Raw genomic sequence first — 20,341 nt, 5'->3', positions numbered from 1 at the left:
AATCTCTTAAGCAGCTAAAAGCTTCTGGAAGCGTACAAGTTAACTTTTCTTTGTTTAAAAAAAAGTCATGGCCAGCACATTGTGTCTTCTCAGTTCCTTTTCTGTTCCTGTTTCCACAATAATATGTCTATTCAGTGAAAATACTGTAATGATTTCAAAACAGTCTTGCTGCAAATTTGCAATTACCTTCATTTCGTTAGAGCTGAAAAAGAAATGACAAATCACAACTATAAATGTGCATTTCATAGCCATATAATGTTCCTGAGTGCTCCAATTTAAAGCCATCGTTTTTTGTAAAGACTGATTTTAAATAAAATGGACCTCTTTAAATGAACAGATTATAACATTGAAGAGAGTCTGGTTATAGTTTTGAATTTTCATTTAGTACCTTGTAAAATTAGCAGTATACCATTTAAATAAAACTTAAGCTCTTCATAAATTAAAGAAATATTTGAAATAGCTTAAGGATAGAATCCTTCATCACAGAAAGAATTTTCTTACTTTAGTATGGCTTTATCGAGTGTCCATCATCTCGACCAGTTGGACATAAACCTACATATGATAAACCTTCATAAGATGAAAATATATTCTAAATCATCCTTCACATTGTTTCTCCTAAAGATACAGTTTTGCTCTAAAAAGTGTTGCAATTGCTTGTACGGTTGATCACATGTCAGTAAGCTTTCCTACCTGAGTGGCTGAAGATGCTTAACTGTTGTAAAGTTGAAAGGAATTTATTGGGAAGAGCCATTGTCCATGATACCTGTGGGACAGGACCAGAGTAGTTCACAACAGGCATTAGCTTACTACCTTCTTACTCAGCATCCCTGGCATGAAACTGTGGGTTGATATAGATAGACTGTCATGCCATTCCTTATACTGATTTCAGGAGTAGATTTAATTTCTAAATTTATCATAGGCATAGTTAACGGTCAGACAAAGCCTATTTTTTCTTTTTCTAGTGAAGGGTCACTTTTATCTGAAGAAAATGTAGCATAGGTAGAAAATTATGCTGTAATTATAAGATAATACCAAGGATATGTCAGCTTTTATGTGATACAGTGCTCACTGTTTTCAATTTTTTATGCCATTTCAATAGCAACTAATGTACAATTGTCGTAAGTTATTAAAAAACTTAGAGACTTCCTTTTACATTTACTATAATAAAATGTTTACAAATACCAACCACTGTTAAATCTCTGCAATTACTTTACATAAAAAGTGTATTTTCTTTTTTATTCCTTGTAATCAGATGAATCCTAGGCAATGGAGCCATATTTCTGAAAGTGCCAAAGATCTGGTACGTCGCATGCTTATGCTGGATCCGGCAGAAAGGATAACAGTATATGAAGCACTGAATCATCCCTGGTTAAAGGTAGTAAAAACAGCTGTTTACATACCAGTTTCCTCTTCAAGGGAGAAAAAGATTTATTTCTTTTTTTTCTTTGAACTTTTCAAAGTAGACATGACATTGTACAAAATGTGTGATAATATGTTTTAAATGCTTTGTAAGATTAGAGCCTGAGATTTTGATAATTGCCAGACTTGAACTCTTGCTTAACAGCAAGAGCAAACTCACTTAGGCATCTTCGGCAGCATCACAGTATAGAGAGTAGGGCTGCGTAGAATAAAGCTTCAAGAAGGTCTTCATGCGTCTTTCTGCGGCTCTCAAACTCCAGAGGAGTAATTTCTGATGTCTTCTTTGCTCAGTTATAACTAGACCTCTTTCATATTACGCATGTAGCCTTGCAGTTTATTGCAGTGCATTATGCTACTTAACTGTGCTGCTTTCTTACATTAGATTCCTGAAATATCCCACCAGAGTGAAGGAAGTAGGTAGTGGTGTGTTGCTCAAAGGCTGCTATAACTACATAAAATTGTATGGCATCCGGTAATCAAATTATCTTGCAGTGGTGGCAGAATTTACAACACATTTTGAGCCAGTGCAAGAGTAGTTGCTGGAAACTGAAGATTAACAACAGGAGCAGGAGAACATACACCTAGCTTCTCGGTAGTCCCATTAATAGGCTGTGCTAAACATTGGAGTTGGAGAATGATGGGTCTGTTGCAGATTTAAAAGGTAGCAAGTACTGGTTCAGAGCATTGTATTTTCTTTGGCAGAAACTGCTCAATCAACTATTTTTCTTTGTTATCCTCTACTTCTTTTCTGTAGTGTGGGCCCAGGGTAGGGAGAGTCATAATATCATTAGCTTAAACAGGGCACTTACTTGAAAAGGGTGCTGTTCTGATGTCTGCTCCTGGACTGTTTATATGTTCTACATTAGACAAATATTGACCAAAAAAACCAAAACCACAAAAAAGGAACCTTGGAAGCACAGGTTCATATGTTCTTCCTCCAGGTAAATGGTCTAACTACTAGTGAATGGAGTTTTTCTCCCACTTTTCTGCTTATTTTCTGGCTCTGACACTTGTATTCCAAGCTGCAGAATGGTCTAGCTTATAAAAGGAGGGCAGGAGTGTGCACTCTTGTGGAGTGGTTAAGGCACTCTTCTGAATACTGGGAAACTGTGCGTTCAAACCTTTCCACTCAAAAGGAGCCGAAGTTCTGTCTGTTCATCTGGGGCATACATAGTGCATCAAATATTTCAAAGACCATAGGAATGGGCACCGTGTTTGGGAATCCCAAATGATCATACTCCAGTGGCTGTGTTTGTGGTAAACATAGGTGATCTGGTTTTACCTGCTAGTAATTTGACTTTTTCCTCACTTTGTGAGCTTACCCATATTTAGATGCCAAAGCAAGGGTTTTGTTGAGGGTTATTTTGGCAGAAAACTTTGCCATTTTTGTTGTTTGAGCAACTAAGCTGATTAGGCTTTTTAAAAAAGATAATTCTGTAATGCAAATATGCAAGTTCTTCCTATATAGCATAGCACTTTTGATGTCTGTGGTCTCTTTCTGATCTTTCCACTGTTTGTTGAAAGACAAGCAAGGAGAAAGATTTAGTTTAAGACAACTTTGTTTCCAAGCTTAGGCCAGCATTCTGTCAGTCAGTCCTCTCTTCTTTTTGCCTGTGATAAACTGCCTTCCCTGCTGACTCAGAATTTTCTTCTAAACCATTTATAGATAGCAGCCAAATACAGCATGAGACAGGGACATCTTTAGTGCCATAAAGAGACTGAATTACTTCTGCCAGTGATTTCACTCTGATTCAGGAGATGCATGTGATAAACATTTACATTTAATTAATAAGTGTATGTAGCTTCTGTGATGATTTGGGGCAGGGGGAGAAAGTAGTCAGTGCTGCAAGTTCTACCCCCACTATCCACTGTTCGTTGGCAAATTTTTCATCTGCATCCGCAATGGAGAATTCTTCTGTAAGCTTGCACCTGGTGTCAGCAGCCATCGAGCTGGCACTTCCTGCTCTGTATCGAGCACCCGTTAAAAGAGCGCTTGACCAGATTGCTTCACTGGGATTTGTGAATCCCAGGAAGCAGAACTACTTTGTGCTTGCCAGTTTCAAAGTTCAATGCTAGCCACAGACTGACTAACAGCACAAGAGTAAAACAAAAGACTAGGGTCTTACTACAAAATGGGAAACAAAATTACAAAAATAAAATATCCTTGGCCCAAGTTAAGAATTCTTTCAAAATATCTTAATCCCTCTCAGTTTCTTGACATTTTCCTTAAGTTGCAACAAATCCTCATTCTCCTTAGGATACTTACTAGCTGGTACGTTTCTTGCCTAGTTCCTTAATGTCGAGAGAATATTAAGAGCCTGTATTTAATGTTTCTTTTGTTTTCTTTTTGCGGGGTTTTTTAAGGAGAGAGATCGCTATGCATACAAGATTCATCTTCCAGAAACAGTAGAACAATTGAGAAAATTCAATGCAAGACGAAAACTAAAGGTAACATGAATGTAGTGTTGAAACAATATAACTATGTAACTTGAATTTTGTGTGATACTTTATTCATTTTAAAAGTGCTAAGAGAAATCTATGCTCTGAAGTCAGCAATAAAATAAAAAGTTGAAACAGGCCTTCACAGTTGTTTATTGCAATGGTGTCTTGTTAAGGGTGTTCCTCATAAACAGCGCTTTCTCTTAGGTGGTTTGTATGTCCAGGTAATGCTTTCATTAAAATGTTAGCTAGGACATTTTAGAATATGACCTTTTTTCCTGCTCTAGCGCAGTTTCAGATCTTTCCCAGATTTCTTCCTGGGGAGGCCACTATATTTAGTCTCCTGAGAGCTTTTATACCAGTGCTATTTGTTTTCTACCATTTTATCCAAAGGACTGTTCTGCAGAATGTTTCCTGCAATTATTTGTTGTCCATTTTGCCTACTGCCACAACTGTAAGACATTAAAACCTGAGTGCTTAAACTGTAATTTACTTGAAAAAGTAAATATGTCAGAGCAGATAACCATTCTTCTGGCTTTGTAACTTCCCATGTAACACTCATTCTGGGATTATTACATTTTCATATAGATATATTATGGATGTCAAATATCCTAGTGCTGTCAGTGTCAGATTCTGACAATTTCTCAAATAACAACATATTGTGTTGCTTTAAAGCGTGGATTTTTATACTTGCTAAGCCATCCAGTCTAGGTAAGAGGGGAAAGAGCAATAAATTAGTTATTTTGTTTACATTGTACTATAGGAATGTATGCCTCACACTTATTTTAAAATGCTTTCCCATGAAGAATTGTTCTCATGAATCCTCTCGTAAAGAATATATTTACTGTTTATTAGAGTAGTGTATGACCAGATCTTCTGTTAGATATGGTCGCTGGTAACAGTGAAGCAGAGCTGAAGACTATAAAACTTATTTATTCTTCACTGAGAAGGTCACCACATGAAAGACCTCAGGAGACTGAGTGGTCCAAGGTGTCTGGAAATGTTTCATTATCCTTCTTTGTGTAATTTAGACTTTGTGGATATTTTTATTCAGGGGGCAGTACTAGCAGCTGTGTCAAGCCACAAATTCAACTCCTTCTATGGTGACCCCCCTGAAGAGCTGCCAGACTTCTCTGAAGACCCCACCTCCTCAGGTATTTTAACAGAAAGTGTATTTACTGCAGTCAATCTGTCTTAATTCTATGCTGACTAGAGTACCAAGTATTTACTAATTTCTCATTTCATAAAGTTGCATATTAAGTTAACATTTAAATGGGAAAGCATAAGTAATTTTCAGTCCTAATGGTGTTAGTGACTGCAGAAAATGAAGAAAATCTCTGCACAGTTGTAATTTTCTAGAAATTCTGTCTGATTTTTTTTTATTTGTTGTATGTACATGTAATTACAAATAGTGATGTAATCTCATATGTATATTACTTGAGTGTAAAAGCTTATTGACATTTTGTCTTGAATTCTTAGGCAGGAGCAAGGTTCTCATACCTTACTAATAGTTATTTATAAAAAGAAGCCATTGAGTACCAGAGTTTCTTGACCTCCTGTTTTAAAGAACAGTATGATTAAGATGTCTCCTCTTTAAAGCACGCTGGACAGTATTTCTGATACTATAACCCAGACCCCCAAATCTTCAGAGACAATACATGTACTTCAGAGACCTCCCAACATACTTCAAAAGGGAGGATAATACCTTTGCTGTGCTGTGAGCTAGGCCTTGGGCAGGACAGTGATCTTACTCCAAGCAGTCCTTTTGTCCTCAGCCCATATACAGGAATTTAAATAACCTGGCAGTCCCTATACTAACACAGTCCTGTCATAGTTATGTATCTTAATTTTGATATAACATTACTCACAACATTTGCAGTGCAAAAGTCTGCGTTGTTCTGTCTGATCTAAAATTAGAGTTGGTCTGTCTGATCTAAAAAAAGTTAAATGAACTTTTAAGAAAAATTTAAGGCCAATAGGACGCTCTCTTCTATTTTTCTAAACAGCGAAGTAGTACTTGCATAATATTTTAGCTATACACTGACTTTACTAGAAGACATTTCAGGAACTTAATTACATGTGCTGAACTGCTGTGTGATAATTCTCTTTCCCAATGTTTTTATAGGTAAGAAAATTACTTACTGACTGCATATTTCTGCTCTTTCATATGAGCAAGTAATTTTTATAAATTATTTCAGTGTCATTGATATAGGAATTGGGGGCAATTTTTTTGGTTGAAATTCTTAAATTTCAATTCTTGGAATTCAAGTTTGAGTACCTAAATTAAAAGGTTGCTTTGTCCTTAGAGATGCACACTGCTCATAATTTCCATAGAAGTGAATGGGAATCTCGGATCATTTATTGCAAATGGGTAATTACAGCCTCATGGCTTAACTTCAGGCAGCCAGCTTTTGAATACTTGATGTACTTGTAAGTAAGGATCCATATATTCTTTTAAAGAAAGAATAGCTTGGTTTTACTTCATCCAGAATTACTTGCAGTGCTTTAATTTTTCTTCACAGCTACTTCCCCCATTTCAATAAAATGAATAGCCCACCAACATGACTGGCAGTGGCAACTTTCCCAATCTAAAAACTGCAGTTCCTCTTTCCAGTTTCAGTCTGACATCAACAGGGCATGTGTCTTCCTCATAGAGTGATGTAATTGCAGATATCAGTATACGGCAAAGGTACAAGTTCTATTTTTTCCGCACACAGAATACATGAATCCAGTACACATGTAAACTCTACAAAATACCTGTGCTGGATCCATTGTTATCTTGTGTTCATCTCTGAAATAACTGAAACAATAGCTTGGATTTCTCAGGGAAGTGTAGTTATTCTCCAAAATAACATTATTGATCTTGCGATGGGAGATCGTAGTGATTAGGACACCATACTAACCGGGTAGTTTTCGTGATGTTTCCCTGACTGACTACATGAGCTGATAAAATACTTAATATCGCAGGATAAACACTGAGGCTTGCAAGAAAAGATAGTGCAACTTTCAGCTTCTGAAATTGCTAAATATGGAAATCTATTTTGTTTCCTCTTCAGAAGTACACTAATAAAGGTTTCAAATATTTCTAGCTTGTAAACACAGGCTCTTTTGATGATTCTAAACTAAACTAGTTTATAGAAATTAGACATAAAACTCTTGAATTGCAGTAGAAACTTGACTATCTTAAGGTTATTTAAGTTTCCTTCCTAACACCCCATAATGTTATTCCAGATCATAAACCCTAATGAAAAGCGTTTAATATTTAAATGTTGTTGCCTATTTAATCCTCCCATAAAATTTCATGAAGCTTATCATTAAAATTAAATGATTTGTTGGAAAGGGGCAAATGTGGGACTCCTACTGAGATAAAGATGCAGAAATATAAATGCTTATTAGGTTATGCAAATTGTATATCCTGTCCTCCTCCAGGTCTTTCTAAACACAGAAACAGAAAATTTCAGTCCTGTCTTTTTTCCAGATTAATCTAGAGGTGTTCTTCTTCAGAGTTCAGTGAACCTGAGTTTGCTGGAACCTTTGAGCATCCTCCTATACTACCAGAGTAATAGCCTGGGATATGAAGGCACTATAGGTAGCAAGTCAGATGAATCACAAAGGATATTCTTGTTAGAGAGCTTTGCAATGAGGGTCAGCAAATTGCATAACTAAATTAGATGGGAATGAACACAGATAAAGTTCATTTAAAGTCAACCAAGTATTTTTCTGTATACATCTTCCTTTCATTCATACAGAGCGTGCTAATAATTCTTGGTTCCCACAGCTTGTCCTGGGTGATCTATTTCCTCTTTCGTCAGCAACTGTCCTCTGAAGGACTTAACTTAATCCCGCTATCATTCTGTTGGTAACATGGCAGAAGTCAGTCTTGCCGAATTCTGAGAGAGTATGATAAAGGCTTTTAAAATGTTTTAATATTTTTTAACTAAAATATTACTTTACTGCTGATAGGCTGTGTTCAGTAACTTCTTTAGTAAAGCCACTAAACAGCTCAAATGACATCTTGCAAATATTTTTTGCCAGAATATAAAACTTTTGACTTTCAGGTTGCCTGTCTTCAAGACATTGTAAAATGTCGATTTCCCAAGGCAGTGAATGTTTTGGATATTTTTAATATGCTGAAACAAACACAAACCAGAAGTTAGCAATCAGCAGCTCTAAAGGCTAAATCTGGCACATGAGAAAAATTGGCCTAGTAGAGAGTATTTGAAGTGGACCGTGAAATTAATTAGGTGCCAGAGAAATTCACAGTTTGCTCTCTGCTGCCCTTCCCCATCCAACTCCCTCCCCTCTCCCCTGCCCTCCCTGGCCCTCCTATCACCTGGTTGCACATTAGATCCAGACAGAGGATTTCCTCCGATTCTGTCATATGCTGGCCATCTGTCCGCTAACAGAGAGTACAGAGGTATAATTTTCACGTTTTTTGATAAGAATGCCTCAGGCTGCAGAAGGAACATCGCCAGGGTAAAACTTTTAATTTTTCCTCCTTTTGCTTCTTCAGCTCCCCCATTCTGCGGCAGCCCAAGGAAAGGCTGTGGAATTGTTTGACATTTTGACTTGGGAAGCTGAATTCAGGAAGACCTTTTAGTTTACTTTGGAGTTTTAAGTAGATTCAGGATGTTTAATTTTTTAGGCCAACAGTTAGAAAAGCCCATAAATCGAAGAGGTTTTTTATAACTTTCTATTTCCAAAAACCTTTTTGTAGCCACATTTTCAGAACTACTGAGTCAGTGTTGGAGTTAAGCCAGTGGATAGTCCATAGTCTTTGGAAACCTGCATAACTGATTTTTAGATTAAAGCAAACCTTACCTTTTGGCTAAAGGACTTTCCTCTCTAGTGCCTGCTTGAATTGCTTGGTTTAGAGTGCTCATATTCTGAAATGTGACTAACAGGTTTCAGACTAGCTTTTTGCTGCAAACGGTTCTAGATTCCTGTAAGGCATTTTATGATGCTGTGTTTCGGTTCAACCACAGAGAAAGCACAGCAGCATATTTTATAAGAGACTGACCAAATGTACGTGTGTAGCCTAGGCTAACAAATAGCACTGTTGCAGTACTTCCTGAACATTTATGTGCTTTCTGAGCTCTGTGGTAACAGTGTAAGGTGATGAACATAGAAGCAGTGTTTTTGCATTGCACAGAAAGCAGGCACATTTAGTCTATGCCAGTGTTTCTAGTTTGTTTTCTCAAACTGCAAGGCACAAACTTCATATGGCATTTTTACAAATGCATTTTGCTATTTTGTCTCAGGGTTTCTGTATGTAAGTTGAAATTTTCATTCTTTTTTATCTTGTTAGACTCTATATTGCCATATCAAATGAGAAATTTTTAACAGTACGAGATCTTGATTTTCAAATTTGAAAGTAATAATAATGGGAAAAAAGCTAAATCTGATAGTCTTTCAGAGTGAGATCAAACAGCAAATGTATGGCCAAGTTGTAAAATCCCTGTTTCTAACATACGTGGAACTAAGTTAACTCACAATTTAGTGAGTGGTTAGTGGTTTTATGGGATTTAGATTCCATGAAATATGGACAATATAAGCCTATATCTTAAAAACGATCGGTCTCATGGACACAAGGAAGAAAAAGAAAAATTGTTGTTACACAAAAATTACCTATGATTTTGTAAATATTTGCAAAGGGTCTTGTGTAACATTTTTCAGTATGAGTGCTTGGGGAAAAAAAATTACATTCACCTAATAATTTACTGTTATTAAATCCTTATATAGTATTACAGGTATAACTGACTGTCAGTTTTGAGATCACAAGTTTGAGTGTTTCCAATACTCCATTATTATCTTTATGATTTTTCAGCTATTTAGTCTTTGTTCCGGTACATTTAAGTACAAAAACTTTTAAGTATATAAAGCCACTGTAAATTAAAATCAATAATAAAGTGATTGTATTTCTAAATGGTTCTCATAATGGTTCTCACTGCACCTTTTGTAAAAAAAAATTGATTTCAATATAATATTGCTAAATTCTAGCTAGTAAATATATTAATTAATATCATGTTATGCTTCATTTACAGTATGTTGAAATAGTTTGTCAGTTCACCTCTTACAATATTCTTACTTTAAGTCATTTTTTGTCCACGAGTTTTTTAAAATAGTTTAACCAATGTTGAGAAAAGTCTGGTATTATAGATACCTAACACTGCGTACATGTGCTACCTTCCCATTGCCAAGTGTTTGTTTTCCTCCCATCTCAGTCGCAAGTTGCATTTGCTTCACACATAGAAACCATATTAAAAAAAAGGGGGGGGGGGCCTGTCACTTTGTTCATACTATTTTGTGGCTAAACTAGTGTGCTAGGTTGCAGCTTTATAAATCGCTTGTTCTGAAATCTTCATACTGTTTGTTGTTTGTCCAAATGCTGCCTTCCTACTAGGACTTCTAGCAGCAGAAAGTAGGTATCCCTTTGTTTTCCTTTAAGGCATATCATTCAGCTATGGTGTGTGTCTTTGCATGTTTAAAAATCAGCTTGCTTCTCTTCTCTTTGCTATTTTCAGTTTTAATACTGCCTGTTCAAGAAGAATAGCCCGTATGTTTTTGACTAAATCTGTCTATAACTTTCAAGGTATAATTACCCAGAAGTAACACGATTTCCCGGGAATTCTGAAGTTTCTAGTATAGAGGCAGTATTAAAATTACCTGGCTTTTTGTTGTCAATATTTGCAACACAACTGAAATAAATTTTAATTTTCATTAAATTAATAAAGGATAAAATGGTTTGGTTTTGTGTTTTAGTTCCAAAATTAATGTCTTCATGGACTAATGGGCCTTTTTCTCCTCACACTAAATATATACTATAATATTAGTCATGTATTATTTTCTTGCTATACCCTTGCATGACATTTCTTGATCATTCTGTGTTGATGTGATACATGATATATGCATTGTGTATATGCATACACCTGATTTAAATAACTATCCAGTATGTGTCTCCTTAATGAAGGAATATTATTGACATGTAGGGAGGAGGTTCAGCTGCAAGTTAGCTGCACGCTTCATCAGAGACTGAAAGCACAAGCACTTCTAACACTTGCAGACTATACTAGACAGAGGAGAAGGTGTGAAATTCTAGACCCTTTGACACAAACCGCAACCATTTCAAAACCAACAAACTCAGCATCTCAAAACACAAGCTATAAAAAGCGGGGGTTTTCCTGCAGCATTTTAAGATTCGTAGGCTAACAGTTCTTCTTCCGTCCTATGTCAGGGCAGCAAGACATATGTCCATGTCTCCATTTCTGATCGAAGTCATGGATTTTGTTGTTGTTGTTTGGTTTATTCTTTTGACCTTGTAGGCTGTGGGGGATGTTGTTCCTTGTCCTCCTATTTCCCCATCCCAGAATGCCTGTCCAGTAATACGAGAGTGAGAACTCAGTGGATTTTTATGTAAAATTTTTGCAACAGTATTATTTTTATACAGTTGTAGGGAAAAAAGCAATCTCACACAGATCCTCTGCCACTGATTTTTGGTTTTCATTTGTGCATAGAGACTTTCTTCAGTAAACCTACTGACTGATAGAGTGTGCTGCCCTCGTACTGGTCAGAAGAGGGTTTCCGTATATTTTTGCAATAAGGAAGAAAGTATCTAAGGAAGTAATAGTGAAGGGCATTCATTTGTTAAAATACTTATTTGTTTAGTTGCATGTGAGTGTGCTACCTGTAAAGTGTGGGTCTGGTCTGAAAAACAATACCTTCTCAGCACATATTTCTTTACCACCACACTAGACTGCCTTCCGTGGTATCTGTGGCTAGTTTTACAGTGAGAGAGAACTGGGAAAAGGAATTGACAAACTTTGTGTAAAGGTCCCAAGTATGGAGACAGGAGAAAGCTGGAGACCTGCATACACACAGTGCCCCTGTGTGTGCAGACTAAAACAAAGGCTGTTTTCAAAATCAAGCATCAGTTTCTCCCTGCCCCTTCCTCCCTCCCCTCCCATCGCCCTCACCCCCTCCTTTTTTTGTATTTCCATATATAGTACTCTCCTCTGTGTTCCTGCTTCTGTTTAGGAACCCTTTATCTCTTGTTTTCTCTCTCTTTTTTTTTTTTCCTTTTCTTTTTATTTTGTTTGGTCTTTTCCTCTTTCTCCCTGCTTTTCTCTCCTGTACCTATTTCCTTTGGTTTTCTCTGACTTTTACATGCCTTTCTTTCTCTTCTTGTATTCCATAGGTGTTCTTAATTTCTTTGATTTAGTTGTAAATCCCAATACCCTTCAATCGCACCAACTGCCTTCTTTCTAAAGTTTCACTGTAGTCTCCATAAACCTCCATCTTTCTAGTTGTCTCCCTAGATTCTTCCTCATTTATATATATATAAATGTGTATATATATATTATTACTGTCTTAATCACTTCCCAGCAGCATTCATAGAACTGTGTGCACGTGGGAGCAAGTAAAAAGAGAGTGTCTAAACTTGGCTGTTTGGTTTCTGTCCAAGAAGGAAGAAGTCATTAAACACTATATAGCTCAAATTTGAGGAGGATAGAGTCCTTACTTGCCCTTCAATTTAATTACACTGTTGTGTATATATGTGAAACATGTATCTCCCACCTTATTTTAAGCTATTATAGGCATATATATATACACGTGGCTTGGCTGTCTCTGTTCTTACAGAGATAGTTTCTCTGGAATATAGTGAAAAAACAAAGAGCAACAAATTACTGTGTGAGGTTACAGGCATCTCAACTCCAGTGATTCTTGCAGACATGGTTTAAAGTGATGAAGAGCATCTGGTACTCACCTGGCTTTCTCTTACATCTAAGCAGTTACATCAGCACAAGTAGTGGAAAGATCCCATCTCTGTAAAAGATTCTTTTCTCACCTTTAATGGAAACAGCATGTGTTTAGTTTTTGTAATTATGCTGATATTGAGCCTAGATTTTCATGTTTCGCTGAAGTGAACAGTTTTAAATGTGTACTTGATTGTTATTTGAAAACCTGAGCTGACAGACACCCCATCATTTCCACAGCATTTTGATATAGTGCTTAATTACCTAATGTGTTAAAGATTTATGCCTTGTGTTTTTAGGGTATCATAATCAGATGCCAGCAAAACAAAACTACTGGAGGCACTGATTTATACAGTTATCACTAAATACATCATTTAAAGGTATAAGTGTGGCTGGAGTCTTAAAGCAGAAGCAACGTGAAAAATAATAAAATCCACACCACTTGAATCTCACGTTACAGAGTTGGTAAAAATTATCTCATTGTCACTTTACCAGATGTGCTCTATCAGAATCTAATAATATTTATAAGATATTTTTTCTGAAAATAACTGTACTTCATAATAATGCCCATGTTTGGTTTTTATGAGATTGTACCCAGTGACTTCATTTAGTGACTCTAATATTTGATCTCTCTAAAATCTAACAATTTTGGATGGTTTTTCTTCTGTCCTTGCTGTATTTGCCAGCTTCAGATCTCTTCATAAACAAAGTGAAATGCAAATCCTACCTTCTGAAATGCCTGTGCTTTGAGAGCCAGGATTGTTTTTTAATTTCATTTCCAATGGCTGCACACAAGAAGGCAGACAAGAGATGAAGTTAGGAGAAATCAGCTTGTGTTGATTGTAGATTGACTGCCATAAGGACTGAATTGTGATATATAGAGAAATTGCAAATAGCAGCTAACCTTTGGTTAGTCATTTAAAAACCACTGTAAAATCTTCAATGCATAGTTACTTACCTATTTGTACAACATAAAGAATAGTTGAAAAGCCAATCCAAACTAAGGTAATTTATAGGAATGAACAGGATTATAATGAGTGGTTGGTGTCAGGAACTTAATTTTATACGATTCTACAAATCTAAGGGGTTTGCATTTTGTCAGTGTCTGTCTAATAAAAATATGCTATTATTATAATGGTTGTTATAAGGTCTTCTGCAGAGTCATTTCCTGGAATACTAATTGCAGGAGACTTGCGAAAAGGTCACGGGTTTATAGTTTTGTATTTAAACAAGGTCAGGCTTCCTCTAACAAGTTTTCATTGCTCACAGGAGGGTTTATGTCTGACAAAGACTTAAATAGGCATTTGTAATCTTCAATATTAAAAAAAAATAAAGCAAAGAATTCTTTTACCCTCTCTCAGAATGTGTTTGTAGTCAGAATGTAGTCTTTGCATTTTGCAGCAAGGTGTAAGTCTTTTTACCTAAACACTCTCTTATTCATGTACTGTCGCAGATCACTGCTGCATGAAAAGAAGCTCGTAATTCTCTGTACTGCCTGCTGCATAAGAGAGGAAGTCCATTGTACCTGCCTTGTTTGCTGAGCCTCGGGAAAGCAAACTTTTGGTGTGTTTTGTGGTGGAGACATATTACTATTGGAGAATATGTAGGCAATACGTGGAATAGTGTTTTAAAGATTTCTTTTCTTTTATTCTCTTCTCTCCTCTTCTGCGGAGAAGTAAGCAACTCCCACCTATCTCTAAAGTTCAGTTTCTCTAGCCGAACCACCCGTTCCAGATGAGAACAGCTAGATGCCAGAATGTAATAGCAGCACTATTTTGCCAAAGCTTCGTCTACTTGCAACTTGATGAACCAGTGTCCCTACCAACTTCAGGTAGTATTAAGGGCACTGTATGAGAACTACAAAGACTCTAGAGATAGAATTTAGCTGTAAGAGAGAACTACTTACGAATGGCCATCTCCATAAATGAGGTAACAGAACCTGCAGGAAATACCTATGATAACTTTGACTACACGCTGGGTGAAGAAATAATCCCAAGTTATTGCCTTATAAAGCAAATATGTCTAACTGACAAATAATACATCTGCCTCTGTAGGCAGAAGGCTACTCAGTTTATCTCCATCTTCTTAGAAGTAATTTGATATCATCCTTAAGAAGTCATTCCAGTAACTATGAAAACATTTCATGTACTAGTACTGACTGCGGAAGACTGTCATAAGCATTCTGACCTTTTTTTTTCTTTTTAATATAGTGAGAGCCCATCGTTTTCAACTTTTCAGAGTTGTCAGCCCCAAGGGAACTGTGAATAGTTGCAGCCATCCTTTCTTAGGTGGTCTTGTGGGAATACAAGAAAGATAAGGTTGTGTGCATGGCCCAGAGTCACTGCTCATTTGCACACTGAGAACATTTGTGCAATTACAGTAGGATCCACAGTTACCACAGTCTTCTCACAGAGCCATGTTTGGTGTGGATTTTGTTACTATTACTGTGGAGAAGAGTCTTCTACTTGTATCGCTGGAATTAAAGCTTTCCCGTGCAATTGTATGTGTGTATGTTTTTATAGTAACTTAACGTGCAGGGTGAGATCCATATCACCTAAGTGGTTGGGGCTACTTGAAAGTTCTGTGGCAGTAAGCAGCATTTGCTAACAAAGTTTACTTCAGGGAGTCTTAAAAAAACAAACAAAGCCAGTCAAGTTAGTCAACTTCCTTTTTTTCCTGGCTTCCTAATATTTATGCATCATTCTGGTTTTTATATTTATGGATTGTGTCTGTAACTGCTACAGACCATGAGAAATCTGAGCTTTTAGATTGTATGACTGTATAATAACTCAATTCCTTCCTTTATTATCTACGCTGAGGCTAAAATGGGTGCATCTGCAATGATGAAAAGAGATTAAATCCTATTTCTGGAGGATACAAGCTTTAATTATAAATATTGAGTGTTTTTACACTTTCCCTAAAGATTAGAAATTTAGCTTAAATATGATAGAATACGAATCTCTTTAGAGACAGGTATGCTGTAAAGATTGGTCAATTTATTTTATGTAGTATCTTTTATCTGAATTTAAAACTCTTCTGAAAGGTACTCTTAGGCTTTTAACCAGATGTCTGTAACAGAGAGAGTTGAGGTGTTTACAAAAATGCCTGCAGAATTGTTCTATCACTTTTTTATGCGATGACATGCTGTCAGTATATTGCCACTATGCCATTTTCTCATGCAGGTGCCTGTTGTTTGTAAATGCATGAAAGACAGGGCAGTAGATACAGCATAAAATTATAGGTAAAAAAACATAAGGTAGAACTGTGATTTTGAGGGATTAGCAAAGTCACTGTCAGAACTTCTCATCAGATTTGTTAAGGATATTCTTGGAAACTTTCTTTTTTAGCCATCTATTCAATGTGACCAATGGACAGGAGAAAAAAGACCTAATGAACAAAGCTTAATATTTTGCAATTCCCAGATATTCAAAAGGTTGTTGAGAAGCAAATATTAAAAAATAGTAACATTTATTTCTATTTGAAAGACCTCAAAGTATTCCACAAAATAAAATTCCCAAAGTAAATAATACTGTAAATTAAATAACGTGGTGGTCCAGAGCATTCGGTGTGTCACAATAATACAGCGCTGCAGACAACTTTGAACATGCTTCTCATTGGTTCTGGTTTTGGCTCAAGCTTTAGTAGTTATGAGCAACATTGAGCAGTATTAGAGACTCTTAACGTATCCAAGCCTCTGAAGTGAATCTTATCTTGAGTTTTCCTTAAGCAGTCCAAATACACAGAAAGAGCTTTGAACCCAGAAAGCGAAGTTTTGCTAGAAAAGAAAATAACTAATTTAAACTCTGAGCATGACAAGAATAGAAAAAAAAGAGAATTCTAACAAATTTCCTTCTGCCAACTGCATCCTGGAAAGTCAAGCACTTTCCTTCAGGCTTGAAGATCTCTAAGTTCATTAACTTTTAACTGACATACTGAAAACATTAGAAGAAACTCAGCGCACAGGCCCTTTTGGGTCCCTAGGTAATGGTTTTCTTCCTTGCCTTTGAGGCTTAGCTGTGATCTCTCCATGCTCTTACCAGCAGATTCCCAGTGCCTGTATTTTCTCAGGTTTCCTGCGGTGCCTCCCAGTGTGGAAGCTGTGGTGCAGGCAGAGGAATATGGACAGTTCCTTTCAGCTGAGCATGTTTATTCATTATCAAAGACAGAGCAGTTTTTTCTCTTCATCAGTGCACCTGACCCCATGTGCAGCAACTACAATAAGGCAAACCATTAGTTTTACTTGCTTTTTTAAAGGAGCATAACCTAAATTAATACATCAGTTGGAAATAAGTAGTCAGACACATTTAATGCGAGAGGACTAAGAAGTTTTATTGCTCCTGAGCCATGAGTTGTGATGAGAGGAATATTGTTGTTCTTAACCTTGGTGTACAAGGAAGTGCAAGGAGAATCCTAGGTTGAGATTTGTACTAAATGCAATGCAAGAGTTTCTACACTTGTAACTTACTCATCCTTCTAAGCCATGAGGTCTCAAGTCTTCTATAGTAGTTTTTGTGTATTTTGTTATGTTTATTCCAGTTTTTCAAGGTTTTCAGAGAAATAAGTGAATTTAACTTGTTTCCTTCTGTGGTTAAGATGGGGTTGGGGTTTTTGTTTTTATTACATTCTGACAATGCAATAGATTACAAAAAGGTTTGAGTTAAGGAAGGCTGGTAAGAATTGTTCATACAGTGGAGGATGGAATTTCAAGAAATACAGCCATTTTTTAGATATTATCTATCTTGACAAAAGGACACTGGCAAATGAATTAAGTAAACAGAATAAACATATTAAGGACAAATTAGTGAAATACAGAATGTGTAGAATTCTGTATCCAGAATTAAGAATTTATTTATGAAAAAGCATTCAGCAGTTCACTGTCAGACACCAGCATTTTTGTAGACCACTGGATATGCTACCATCTTTCCAGATGCTTATACCACTGTGGAAAAACTGAAGACATGGGCTGTGGGTGTTTAGATAAGCCAAAGTTAGCATTCTAGTAATGCACACAAGTGGCAGCCACCACTGATAGCTGATTTGTGAAACAAGTTGTTACACAAGGAACCAATATGGGCTGGTTTACTGTGGATTTGTGTTGTGTTTCTGTAACCTCCCCTGCTGTGAGTTCAACTCTCCTCATGGACTTCCACCTTCCATAATGCCTCCTGTTTCTCCTTTTTGTCCTCATATCCCTCGCTTCTCTTTTCACCCTTATGCCATATAAAAATCATCCCCATCTTCCTATGACCCAAACCAATCCACTGGTCAAAAGGCAGCAAGTGCTATAACTGGGTCTGAGATAACTAAGCAAGCAGAACAAACAGAACAAAAACCGGAGCTCATGTTACAGCCTTTTTTTTCTCCACCGGAGGACACAGCAGTCAGGTCTTTCTTTCTCTTCCTTCCCCTATCCAGATGCTGATTTTAAAAGAATTTGTGAAAACGTTGCTTCTTTCAAATTTTTACTGATTTGGAATATGTGTTTGAAATTGGCCAGCAGTTTAAAAAGTGAAAAAAGAGAAGGTTGGGGTGAGAATGGTGAGGACAGGCAGTTGGGCAGATAATCCAAGTGACTTTGTAAGACAGCATTGGAAACCAGGCTAAAATAGAACAAAGCTAAGCTTAATAAAAAAGGGTTTTAACCTCTCTTCAGTTAAACCATTTCTTATGTATAATTACACTATATATGGGCACTGTTGATATACATAAAGTTTATTTGGTGATTTTTCCTGTAAAAACTCCAGCTTTCTGAGATTCCTGTTCCAGTTGTACCAGATAAAGTGAAAGTTTCCTTTTCCAAAGTTCAGTTTACTGTGAGTCTTTGCTTTATTGATCTTTATTCTTTTTTTTTTTTTTTTTTTCCTGTTTATTGCCCCATAGGAGCAGTCTCACAGGTGCTGGACAGCCTGGAAGAAATTCATGCACTTACTGACTGCAGCGAAAAAGACTTAGATTTTCTTCACAGTGTTTTCCAGGATCAGCATCTTCACACGCTACTAGATGTAAGTTTTCTGTGATAAACAATTTGAGTGCATTTCTGTGTCTGTTGTTCATTGGATAATGTTTTGTTTTATCCCGAATATATTCTCTGTTATTATTTCATACAAAAATGAATTTATTTAGGTGTGGAATGTCACAATCAACTAGCACTTTACACAAAAATACATTCTAGGACTATATATACAGAATATTTTAGAATGTGTCAGTGCTTAATGACTTGGTTTGAATTAATAGCTTTGCTTTAAAATAATTTATCATAATAAGCTTTTTTCTTTTGGTAAGGGCTGGATTATATTTTTTATTTTAAATGTGACTTGCAACTTTATAACTGTACAGATTCATTCCTTTTTTATTATTTTTAAGTAATGTAATTATCTTACACCAGTTCTATGGATATTCTTACAAGTATGACTTTTTTGTGTGAAACACCTAGATATGCTTGTTTCTGTCGTATACTTGAACACAGCATGTAACAGGCTCAGTCATTTACATCTGTATTATTCTGTGGTTCGTGAGAGCTATTACTCCATAAGACAGCAGGGGGTGTTTCACAAGAAAGTGTGCAAAAATTACAAAGCCGGAAGATTCAGGTTAGTGCTCCTGGTAGGCATAACCAGGACTTGGTTGCCGTTTCTTCACTGTCTATCTGTAAGCATAGTTCACTGTCTGGCTACACATACAGATCAACTGTGATATCAGATGGTTCACAGATTTCTTTTTTTTTTCTTCCAGAAAACTAAAGCGCTCTATTTTGCAAAAATAATTTTAAAAAGCAAGTAGTCTTGTGTTTGAGACAAAAATGCTTGCACGCTACTTATCTTTCTGTGCCTTGAGGACTTCCTCTTTTCAAAGTTTCTTGTTATCTTGTCACATGCAGAAACCCTATTTATATTTCCCAATAGTTTTTTAACCAAGCAGGCCTAAGAAGCAAATACATTGTACTTTCTCAAAAACTGTGTGAGTTTGGGAAAACATACGTATAGTTTTGATGTAGAAGTATTTGCTGAACTTCAACTGTCTGCAAAAACAGGGACCTTTAGCATCACTGCAGGCTTACACTTCATCCCTCACATTGAGTGCCAAGACCCTCATTGAAGGACAAATTCAAAAGCATATCATGCTGTCATTGATTTCTGTGTCTACACAGTATTGGGGTCTAAAATAAAGGTGAAAAAGAAGCAGAAAAAACTTTCCCTGATTTTTTTCTGGGATATATGGATACTCCATGTTGAAGACAGAGGACTTGCCTTCAGGCAAGACAAACTTTTTCTAAAGCAATCTACACATTCCACTGAGAAAAAACTTAAAATGGAACCAGATCCACAGGCATAGGCTATGTCCACGTTAGCAAGTACTATAACATAACAATAACAGATCTGTAGAGCAAAGCAGTTGACACTGAGGACCCAGTGTCAACAATTCTTACACTAGCTATACTGCAGTCCTATGGACTGAGTAACCACTGGTAGGTGAACAGCATCTTCTATTTTAGTGTCATTTGAGAGTAAATATGCTCTGGTAACACTGTACAATGAAAACAAAAGAATGGTAGGTAGGTGTAATCAGAAGATTCATTTCAAAAATGGACTCCTGAATCAAACCAAAATGCTCATGTGACCATAGAGATGATGACCATTCTACTACTACGTCTTAAATTTTAACAGCTTGGATACCTCAGTGAATATCACAAATCTAACAAGATGTCTATGCTTTTTACCCAGTGAAAGACA

At 36.4% G+C, this 20,341-nt stretch overlaps 1 protein-coding gene across 21 annotated transcripts in view; it reads left to right on the top strand.

The window, feature by feature from the left end:
* The window catches only part of CASK (calcium/calmodulin dependent serine protein kinase), a 242,662-nt gene that overhangs the window by 157,637 nt on the left and 64,684 nt on the right, over positions 1–20,341 (top strand). For 15 of the 21 annotated variants that reach the window (XR_011324962.1, XM_069784981.1, XM_069784979.1 and 12 more), the window contains exons 8-12: positions 1,253–1,375; positions 3,784–3,867; positions 4,913–5,012; positions 10,262–10,279; positions 18,492–18,613. Coding sequence is in view for 20 of the 21 variants with exons in the window: in XM_069784981.1 (XP_069641082.1) it covers positions 1,253–1,375; positions 3,784–3,867; positions 4,913–5,012; positions 10,262–10,279; positions 18,492–18,613 (447 nt within the window). In the remaining variant the exon portion in view is untranslated. The remainder of the gene's footprint in view (positions 1–1,252; positions 1,376–3,783; positions 3,868–4,912; positions 5,013–10,261; positions 10,280–18,491; positions 18,614–20,341) is intronic. The other 6 variants (XM_069784985.1, XM_069784982.1, XM_069784975.1 and 3 more) reach the window with 1 other exon arrangement.

The sequence above is a fragment of the Haliaeetus albicilla genome, chromosome 6 (assembly GCF_947461875.1).
Source record: "Haliaeetus albicilla chromosome 6, bHalAlb1.1, whole genome shotgun sequence".
In the NCBI taxonomy this organism is placed as follows: domain Eukaryota; kingdom Metazoa; phylum Chordata; class Aves; order Accipitriformes; family Accipitridae; genus Haliaeetus; species Haliaeetus albicilla.
Note: the sequence above shows the minus strand (reverse complement) of the source record. Positions and strands in the feature narration are given on the sequence as shown.